The sequence below is a fragment of the Salvia hispanica genome, chromosome 6 (assembly GCF_029641045.1).
Source record: "Salvia hispanica isolate PSC_SH4W2 chromosome 6, Shi_PSC_v1, whole genome shotgun sequence".
Taxonomy (NCBI): Eukaryota; Viridiplantae; Streptophyta; class Magnoliopsida; order Lamiales; family Lamiaceae; genus Salvia; species Salvia hispanica.
The window spans coordinates 34,740,965-34,751,147 of record NC_142697.1 but is presented as its reverse complement, the minus strand read 5'-3'; the positions used below and the strand labels follow the sequence as shown (position 1 = coordinate 34,751,147).

Sequence of the window (10,183 nt, the reverse complement as noted above, 5' to 3'; positions counted from 1 at the left end):
CAAGTATTGTGGTCTTTAATTTCCACGATAGACTGTCGGTGTTGGTGTGGAGTAAAAGATATTTTGTTATGACAATTATGCATAACTTATGTTTCATTCTCTATCCCTACAAAATGACTTTGGAGTCATTAAAAGTGACACATTTTATTTTTGGATTATTCCACTGAAAATGACATATTTTTTAAAACACTAACAACATCATCAGTGACTCGATCTATTTTAACACTAGTGATACTCGCAAGTGTACGAGGATAGTGTAACAATTAGCAAGCAAGAGTATAGTTATCCCACAGAGACAAATTTGTATCAACTTAACTACCACGAACAAATGTCAACTACTATCCAGACAATCGGGAAAAGTTTGGTTGTTCTAACATTAATAAAAGCATATAATAAATAATAAGCAAGTAAACAAGTAAAAGCAAGTAAACACGGAGTGAGAAGATAATATGGAGAAAAATTGTAGAACACAAGGATCCGATGCACAATTTCAAGCTCTTATTCAATCAAATTACCTTGCCTTTTGGTGTCTCCAGAGTTATTAAGTCGACCAGAATTATAGATTAAACCCCATGTCGAGGTGAGAAACCTATAGATTAGGTGCTAGGAAGTCCCCTTCTAACCCTAAACCCCTAACTCCCAAAAGCTCGATAAGGTCAAAGACCTTACTCAAAACCTCAACTCTCCCAGAGTTCTATTGTATTAAGGGGTGAACTATTTTTATTTCTTGATTAATTATTTCATCTCCCGATTAATCTAATTAATCCTACACAATCAAATGGTGATCAAGCAATTGAAAAGAATAAACCCAAGAATAATCAAATAACTACAGGAGCAAGGTAAGAACAAAATCAATTGAATAAAAACTACTCCCTCCGTTTCACTATAGTTAAGTCATTTTACCATTTCGGAAAGTTTCTTCATAGTTGAGTCATTTCCTAATGTGGTAATTTTTTTTCTCTCTTACTTTATTCTCTCTACTTTATTCACTTTTTACTTTATTTTCTCTACATTTTCCTCTCTCTTACTTTTTTATCTATTTATTTAACACAACCAATATTCATTTCTAAAACTCTGTGCCGAAAAGTTTCGCCATCAACTATGGCGAAACGGAGGGAGTATGAAATTAGTGCATCATCATCAAGAATAAAGATTCTATGAAAAACATGGAGAAAAGATAAAGATATTCCTGTGAGAATGAATCTACGGAATGACAGCTTCAATCTTCCGATTTGAAGTCTTCAATCTTCAATTCTCTCTCTCAAAGAGTTCTTGGAGGTATGTGTGAGTGTTAGAGGCGGTAGGTGTAGAATAAATCCCGTATATGCAACCCTAGGCGTTTTTCCCTTTAATCCCCCATAAAAAAATCACGTTTTTGGCAAAAGAATAGGCCAAAACAACGTACTAGGCCGGGTGAATTTACAGGGATTAATTCACCCGGCCGCGTGAAAGTTTCTAGACAGCGTAGTGTTCTTATAATGACCATAACTTCTTCTACCGAACTCTGATTGGGGCGTGCGAGATACCCACGCGAAGCTCTTTCAAAGACGAAGAGATTGATATGCATTAGGGGCTGATAAGGCTTCAAAATATCCAGTAAAAATAATCTCAAACTAAGGCTGCTGCATTTCCACATGTTTTGTACCTTTTTCTACACATTCTTAACAAAATGGTCAACATACCAACATAGTAGAGAAGTAGATATAAACGCGCTCAATAATAGACAAAATATGATTAAATTTATACAAAACCATGCTCTAAAACCATGTAAAATCCAAGTATGTCAATCAGTACTTTTTTCTCTACACTTAATTCACAAAACAACACTATATAAAATCTTAGTATTTCGGTTGAAAGGGGAGCAGAGAAGGCACAGCACGGGGGAGGAGGTTGATGATTAGATTAGTAATTCCATAGACACAGAATGCATTTTTGGGGATTAAATGAATTGGTGTATCGATTAGTAATTCCATATAACTTGTCCAACTCCACATCATTTTTCACACCAATGTTTTTTAAAACCTCATTTTTCAAAACACTGCTAAATCTAATAGTCTGCCAATTCTTGGGGGCTTTATTTTATTTTTTTGGACTGAAATGGTAGTCCTTTATTTTCGACCGATTTTATTCGTTTAATTGGGCTCCCTTCTATGTTTTCTCTATGTGGAATGGGCCATTTGGTACATATTTAGTGTATATCGGCTGATGACATGTAAAAGTATGGGCTTGATTTGATTTAATTTAATTTAATTTAATTTATAGGCTTATTTCAGTTTATGTGTCCAAAACGTAGTTCTATCGTGCTGTTACCGCAATTTTGAAAAGAATATGGTATTTTACCTCACAAGTTTTTGGGCCTCGACTTATTTGTTAAGCTTCCCTATCATGTTAAAATAGCTTATTGATTAAAATTATCTTTTTATTAAATAAAAAGTACTAACTCTTATGAGTAACTTTGATTCATAAAAATAACTTTTTATCTACTAGCTTTTATTTACAGGAATAAGTAATTATGATTCATTATAGCAATAACTTTTACTCACAATAATAAAACTTTTACTATTGATTTGAAATAGTACTTTTATTTAGAGTAACCAATAACTATTATTAATAAGAAAAATGTATTAATCCTTTTGTTCCATTAGATTTGAGTTTCTATTAGTGTTGGGTCATATTCCATTTTGAGGTTCTTATGTATTAATCCTTTTGTTCCATTAGATTTGAGTTTCTATCAGTGTTGGGTCATATTCCATTTTGAGCCGTCATATTGCACTTGGATCATTTCTTCTTTTTTTTTTTTTTTTGCAAATACAACATTCTTAATCTCTCTTATTTTATCTTTTCTTATGTTTTTCTCTCTAATACGTTATTCCCTCACAATTCTCATATTTTATTCTTAATCCATTAACACACTAATATTTATTTTTTAGTAACCATATTCAAAAGATATGCTTTAACACAAATAAAATAGTGAGAGTGACTATAATCCACATAAACAATAACTTTTAGTTACAAATTAATCTGTATGTTGTATTACGTGATCAACTAGGCAAACGATGTGGGTCATTGACGACTCCACTTGTCACACTTGTATTTTTATTGTCTACACAAATCTACAAGTTAATAAATTATTGGTATTGTGTGGTGTCAATTAAGTCCACAAATATGGAGATAAATAGATTGACTTCTACTAATTATAAGCAATATTGACTATAAATTGAACGGCTATTCAGAATATAGACTGTAATTAACAATTAGAAACGTAATACTCTAACTATACTATTTCCGTTTTCACCTCGATTCATAACCTATGAATGGAAACTACACAGTAGTGAGTCCAAAAACATGATAAAATAAATGAAACATAACAAGCTTTTTTGATTCACCTGATGCGGCGTAGCAAAAATTTCATGGACGGCGCCATTGAGTATCTGCTACAAATGTTGCATAAATCTTGTGCAGAGCAGCTGCTACTTCAATCATATTGATCCTTTCGTCTGCTGAAACGGCTAAACATTTTATTGCCAATTCAAATGTTGATAACATGCATTTCTCCTTGGCGGAGTAATGTTGATCTTCCCTTGACAACAAAGCAGACGCCATCACTTGAGTTGCGGTATTTTGCTCTAATGCTTCACTTACCCACTCTTTTAAGCTTCTTTCTTCACCGAACATATCATCCGTTGGCCTCTTTCCAGTAAACATCTCCAGCAGCAGTATGCCAAAACTATATACATCTCCATTTATTGACACTTTACCTTCCATTCCAAACTCTGATAGTATTACATGCATTCAACTTTTTGTCAGGATTAGGTAAAACATTAATATATGATGAAATTTAAATTGAAAAGGTTAGAATCATGCATACCTGGTGCTACGTAACCGATGGTTGCCAGCGTTTGTGTTTGAATGATAGTTTCGCCTCCATCGAAAAGCTTGGAAATGCCAAAATCAGAAAGATGGGCAACCATGTCTTGATCAAGCAACACATTGCTTGGCTTTATATCGCAGTGAACAATTGGGAATGTATGGCCGTGGTGAAGATATTCCAAGGCGGCCGCAACCTCTATTGCTATTTTCAACCTCTGTATAAGATCCAGAATATAATTGCTAGAATGCAACCATTCATCCAAGCACCCATTTGGCATGTATGTGAGAATCAATGCTTTAAAGTTCATATTACAACAATATCCAATAACCCGAACTAAATTTCTATGTGGAATGCTGCTCAATTGGGAATGCTCCTTGCTGCTCCTTGTAGTTCCAAGTTGAACACTTTTACTGCAACTTTCAGACCATCAGAAAGTGTTCCTTCGAATACAGAACCAAAGCTACCTCTTCCGAGTAGGTTGGTTTCACTAAATGAACTTGTTCCTCGTTCAAGTTCATAGTAAGGAATTCCTATGCATTCACTAATTTGTGGTGAAAAATGAACCGAGAGGGCTACTTTTTTCTGTTTACACATCCTTATGAAAGCAAGCAATGCAATCACCACAATGACAACTAAAATCACTAATGACACCATGAGTTTCTTCAACCATGATCTATGATGGCTTTCTGGGCAGGCTGGAACTTGAAATGTTATTAGACCACACAAAGCTAAGTTGTCAACAAACGACGCTGCACTGAAGTTGCGAAAACAACCACCATCTGGAATTCTCCCTTCCAATTTGTTATTGGAAACATTAAATATTTCAAGAAAGTGAAGGTCTTCTAATGACTTGGGTATTGATCCAGAAAGATTATTGTAAGACAAATCCAATGTTTTCAAGTCTTTAACCTTTATAAAGGATTGAGGAATAGATCCACTGAGAAAATTATTTGATAAGTTAAGAAACTCTAGTGTTTGGCAACCATCAATTGAGGTGGGAATATCACCTGAAAATTGATTAGAAGACAAGTCCAAATAGCTAAGTAACTTGAAATTACCAAGTTGAGATGACAATTGACCGCTCAAATGATTGGAGGACAAGATCAAAGCCAGAAGGTCTGTGAGAGTCCAAAAGTTAGGAGGGATAGTTGAATTTAATTGGTTGGAACCTAAGCTGATCCCTCTCAAGGACTTAATATCACCTAAGCATTCAGGTATGGGACCCACAAGCATGTTCATGCTTAGGTACAACTCCCCCAAATGATTCATTTGGCAAAGTTGGTTAGGGATAGATCCTACCAATTGATTGCCACCAAGATATAGTCTTTGGAGTTGCTTCATTTTTCCAATTGTTGGTGGAATGAGTCCACTCAGCTGATTTTGAGCCAAACTTAGAGCTAGCAAGTTGCTTAAGTTTCCTAATTCAGAAGGAATGACACCCATGATGCTGCAGTTTTCTACTTCAAACAGCTCAAGAGATGAGGAAAAATTTCCTAGTGAAGTGGGTAGTATGCCATTTAGTGGATTGTTACTTACTACCAGGTACTTCAAATGTCGACAATTAGTTAATGAAGAGAGAAATGTTAATTCCCGAGTTGTGAATTCTGCTCCACTCAAATTGTTTTCAGCAAGAATTAGTGACCGTAGGAGCTTCAAATTACCGAAGTAGGGTATAGAGCCACTAAATGAGTTGCTATACATCTCCAAGATTGTAAGTTTAGAAGCATTGGTAATAGTGCTTGGAATTGAGCCACAGAGTTTGTTAAAACTCAAAAGAAGCTCTTCAATATTGACTAGTGAGTTCCCCAAATAACCTAATAATCACCTCCGTATGCTATGATTCTGTATTTTTATATTAAGATTATGTTTTGCATATATCACAACCCATTGGTAGCCACTATAAATAAATATCTATTAATGGTAATAACTTTTTTTTAATAGACTATTTTTCCATTAATTGAATTGCAAAAAATAGCTAAATTAAAAATGTAAAACAAAAAAATTAATTAAATAAAAGTTTGTAGCTTTTTATTTCTTTATATATATCATAATTGTACATAAAAATTTTATTTTTTGTTTAGTTATCATAAAAAATAACACAAAAGAAATTTTTTTTATAATGATGAATATTTTTGTAAAAAATATACTCCCTCCATCTGCATAATACTGTCCAATTTTGATTCGACACGGGTTTTTAAAATGTGAAGTAAATGAATGGGAAAAGTTAGTTGAATGTAGGTCCTACATTTATATATTAGTTTTACAATAAAATGTGAGTTTAATGGCTAGTGGAAAGTGAGATCCATTTACCAAAAATGGAAAAAAACAAAATAGGCAACATCTCGAGTACGAAGGGAGTAAGAACTAACTGAAAAGTTTTCAATTTTCGATATAATTTTCCCATTGCTTGAGATCCTTAAATGTATATCAAAAAGTTGATTTGATGAAGCAAGTACCTGTGAACTTGTTGTTATCGAGATACATGTCTTGAAGATTTTGGAAAATTGGGATACTTCCTGTTAAACTATTGTCAGATAAACTCAAGAATGTCAAGGAAGACAGGCTGGAGAGTGATAATGGAATATCTCTGGTTAGAGAAGCGCTGTCAATATTTAATATCTCTAGTCTTGAAAGATTCCCTATTTCCGATGGAACTCCTCCTGTGATTGTTATACATCAATACAATCAATTTGATATATAAAAATGTATCATTTATACTTTAAGAATAAGAACAAATGACACGCAATCATAAATATATTGCATCACATAATGATTGGACTCTATAATTTCATATATCGAAGAAAGAAGAAATATTTGTACCTTGAAAACCACTATTGTACCCCAAGTACAACTCTGTAAGCATGCTCAATCTCCCAATTTCAAATGGGATGTTGCCACTAAAATTGTTGAAGGATAATGACAACATCTCAAGATGTGTGCATTTCCATATATTTCGGGGAATCTGCCCTTTTATTTGGTTTGAAAATAGTGAAAGCTCTTTTATTTTGCTCACGTTATTGCACATATCAGTCGGGAACAAACCTGATGATAAGAAATTCCTTATACATGTGTAGATAAGGCACACATTGCGATAGTATTATGAGATGGAGATACCTTTCAATTCATTATCTTCAAGATATAAGTTCTCAAGCTTCGGTAGATTATGGAAAGTTGGGATACTTCCTGACAAACTATTGTAAGAGAGGCTTAAGTATGTCAAGGAAGAAATGTTGAAGATTGAAGACGGAATAATTCCAGTTAGAGAAGCGTTGTCAATCTGTAAAATCTCCAGTCTTGAAAGATTCCCTATTTCTGGTGGAATTCCTCCTAAAATCAATGCATATCAACATAATGAATCATTATATATCAATCATTATAGGAAGGAGAAAGTGTCATACCTCGAAAACCGTTATTGTACCCCAAGTATAACTCTATAAGAATGCTCAATCTCCCAATTTCACCTGGGATTTTGCCACTGAAATTGTTGTAGGATAATGCCAACTTCTCAAGATGTGTGCATTTCCATATATTTCGTGGAATCTCCCCTTTTAGTTGGTTTGAAAAGAGTGAAAGCTCTTTTATTTTGTTCATGTTGTTATATATATGAAGATAAGAAATACAGTGAGACAATATAATTGGCTTAATATACCTGTCAACTTGTTATCACCAAGATATAACTTCTCAAGGTATGACATGTTGAAGATTGAAGATGGCATAATGCCGGTTAGAGAAGCGTTTTCAATCTGTAAAATCTCCAGTCTTGAAAGATTCCCGATTTCTGGTGGAACTCCTCCTACAATTAATGTGTACCAACATAATGAATCATTATATATCAATCATTATAGGAAGGAGAGAATGCCATACCTTGAAAACCATTATTGTACCCCAAGTACAACTCTGTAAGAAAGCTCAATCTCCCAATTTCACGTGGTATGTTTCCACTGAAATTGTTGAAGGCTAGTGACAACTTCTCAAGATGTGTGCATTTCCATAAATTTGGCGGAATCTGGCCCTCAAATTGGTTTTTATGGAGAAAGAGTATTTTGATGCTAGGCAAATTATTGCACATATTACTTGGGAGCATACCTGATAGGCTATTATATCCTATTTTTATTTCTATAAGAGAAGACATGTTGAAAATACCATATGGTATAGTCCCACTAAATTGATTATTAGACAAATGTAATGTTTGTAACATCTGGAGCTTAGACAAAGATGCAGGAATTTTACCTAAGAAAGAGTTATTATACAGATAGAGTTCCTCCAATTGAGGTAAACTGCCCAACCATATTGGTATTTCTCCGGTGAATGAATTCGCTCCCACATTCATCACCTTCAAACAACGCAGATTAGAGAGCTCAAAGGGTAACATCCCCGCAAAACTATTGGAACTGATGTCCAAATATCTTAGAAACGTAAGGTTTCCGAGATGGGGAGCAACAGTTCCAGCAAGGTCGTATCGAGAGAGATTGAGAGCAGTGACATGGCCGTGTTTGAGGCCGCACGACACACCAGTCCAATCACAAACTGATGTGTTTTGCGACCAATTGGTGCTCAAGATAGCATAAGGGTCGGAAGTAATGGAGTTTTTGAAGGAAATAAGTGCATTTTTATCAGTGTCAGAAACCAAGGAGAAGGCAAAGCTATTCAATAGCAAGATTAAAAGAGCAAAGGAAAGAGTAAGACTCTCCATGAATTTGCTGCTTTGTTTCAGTTGACAGACTGTGTCCTCTACAACAGATGATTTATAGTTATGAGTATTGATAATTTGATTTTGTAAATCAGAATTATTTCAATTTCTTTTACTTATTACTAGTATTCGTTGATTTGTGTCTTCGTCAACGATATACTCATCCAAATATACTTGTGGAATATAATTAATTGCATTACATTTCCTTTGAATCGATAATATTTTTCCAACGATGAATTCAGCAATTAATATATATATTTAAGTTTCTATGGAATAATAGATATTCAAATTAAATATTTCTCACCACACATATTTTTTATTTTCCATAAAAACTAAAAGTTTCTCTGTCTATTGCTACAACAACATGGCATTGCAATTTGCATTATTGCAACATAGAAATTTATACTCCCTCCGTTTCATGTGGTGGGAGCGTTTCTTTTCAGCACACCACTTAAAAAAATTTGTGTTAAGTGAGTTAAGTAAATGAAGAATAAAGTAGAATTTGAAAAAGGTAGAGAGATGAATAAAAAATGAAGTAAGTAACAAGAAATGTATTTATTTTTATTTAAAAAAAAAAAAAAAAACTCTACTATTATAAAATGTATTAAAATGGCAAAATGACTTCATTATTGTAGAACGGAAGGAGCATGTAGTAACAAAATTTGGATAATGTTGGAAAACCAATGGAAACAAAATCACACTGTCAAGATGTCTATATATTGTATTACGTGTTCAACAGGGCAAACTATGCGGGTCGTCATTGACTCCACTTGTCACACTTCTATTTTTTATTAAAAATATAATGTAATCGAATATAGTACTACCAGATAATAGAACTACTCCATTATGTGGTATCAATTAAATTCACAAATATGAAAATCAATATAGATAAAATTCCACAAATTGTATCCACGCGAAATTGTAAAGCTATTAAGAAAGTGTAGATTAAGGATAACAATCACTTTTCCCCGATTGTGAAATATATAAATAATTTTTTGTGTTTGGATTTGGTGTAAAAAATTAGATTTGTCGACCCAAAATAAGTCGTATCATTTCCAATATAGCCCAAATTTAACTTACCAAATTTAAGGGGGAAAGGTTTTGGGCTTTTGGCTATAGTAACTTCAATAGGAATGCATAAAAGCTAATTAAAACGATACAAATATTTTAGTATTAAAAAATCTTTGAACTTTAGAGCAAGTCATGCTTATAATTAGGCCTGCTTATTCGGCCGGTTCTGGTTCTAACCGGACCGGTTGACCGGTTAATCGGTTTTAAATTTTCATAAATTCAAGAACCGGAACCGGAACCGGAATCGATCGGTTCCGGTTTGGAACCGACCGGTTAAGAACCGGTCGATTCCGGTTCCGAACCGGAACCGATGTGTAATTTTAATCCGAATTTATTTATAATTTAAAATAGTTCAATACTAAAAAAATAATAATCCAACATCTAAAATTATAACAAATAATACCTAAAAATTAAAATAAATACACAAAATACAAACTAACAATACAATAATATTCATATATGGATAAGAGTGATGCCAAGTGTAGTAGGTCAAGTCGGACTAGTTTATGTTAGCAATTTTTTACTAATACAAAAATAGGAGTTCTAAACTT

The 10,183-nt window shown here is 33.6% G+C and overlaps 3 protein-coding genes across 7 annotated transcripts; all 3 read right to left on the bottom strand.

The window, feature by feature from the left end:
- Positions 1-3,166: 3,166 nt before the first annotated feature.
- On the bottom strand, positions 3,167-4,178 carry LOC148923698 (putative receptor-like protein kinase At3g47110). 2 transcript variants are annotated; one of them, XM_089060646.1, is made up of 3 exons: positions 3,869-4,178; positions 3,387-3,773; positions 3,167-3,308 (listed from the first exon to the last, which is right to left on the bottom strand). In XM_089060646.1, the coding sequence occupies exons 1-2, from the start codon at positions 4,176-4,178 to the stop codon at positions 3,409-3,411; spliced, it is 675 nt and encodes a 224-aa protein (XP_088916772.1). In that variant the 3' UTR covers positions 3,167-3,308; positions 3,387-3,408. The 2 variants fall into 2 exon arrangements, with proteins under 2 accessions (XP_088916772.1, XP_088916771.1); XM_089060645.1 differs by having other exon boundaries at positions 3,167-3,773.
- On the bottom strand, positions 4,125-5,446 carry LOC148923697 (uncharacterized). Its single transcript, XM_089060647.1, has one exon. It carries the CDS (start codon positions 5,312-5,314, stop codon positions 4,229-4,231), a length of 1,086 nt encoding a protein of 361 aa, XP_088916773.1. The 5' UTR covers positions 5,315-5,446; the 3' UTR covers positions 4,125-4,228.
- Positions 5,447-5,551: 105 nt separating this feature from the next.
- On the bottom strand, positions 5,552-8,629 carry LOC125205865 (uncharacterized). 4 transcript variants are annotated; one of them, XM_089060641.1, is made up of 6 exons: positions 7,736-8,629; positions 7,521-7,664; positions 7,270-7,416; positions 6,986-7,198; positions 6,692-6,913; positions 5,552-6,531 (listed from the first exon to the last, which is right to left on the bottom strand). In XM_089060641.1, the coding sequence occupies exons 1-6, from the start codon at positions 8,562-8,564 to the stop codon at positions 6,299-6,301; spliced, it is 1,788 nt and encodes a 595-aa protein (XP_088916767.1). In that variant the 5' UTR covers positions 8,565-8,629; the 3' UTR covers positions 5,552-6,298. The 4 variants fall into 4 exon arrangements, with proteins under 4 accessions (XP_088916767.1, XP_088916768.1, XP_088916769.1 ...); XM_089060642.1 differs by having other exon boundaries at positions 7,270-7,446; positions 7,593-7,664; XM_089060643.1 differs by having other exon boundaries at positions 7,593-7,664.
- Positions 8,630-10,183: the final 1,554 nt, after the last annotated feature.

Bases quoted from the DNA above. Each gene is read 5' to 3' on its own strand.
- LOC148923698 (XM_089060645.1), bottom strand. From the start codon at position 4,178: ATGAACTTTAAAGCATTGATTCTCACATACATGCCAAATGGGTGCTTG. The intron at 3,774-3,868 runs GTATGCATGATT...TAATACTATCAG, and splicing joins CATCGGTTACGTAGCACCAG to AGTTTGGAATGGAAGGTAAA.
- LOC125205865 (XM_089060641.1), bottom strand. From the start codon at position 8,564: ATGGAGAGTCTTACTCTTTCCTTTGCTCTTTTAATCTTGCTATTGAAT. The intron at 7,665-7,735 runs GTATGGCATTCT...CATTAATTGTAG, and splicing joins GTACAATAATGGTTTTCAAG to GAGGAGTTCCACCAGAAATC. The intron at 6,532-6,691 runs GTACAAATATTT...TAACAATCACAG, and splicing joins GTACAATAGTGGTTTTCAAG to GAGGAGTTCCATCGGAAATA.
- LOC148923697 (XM_089060647.1), bottom strand. From the start codon at position 5,314: ATGGGTGTCATTCCTTCTGAATTAGGAAACTTAAGCAACTTGCTAGCT.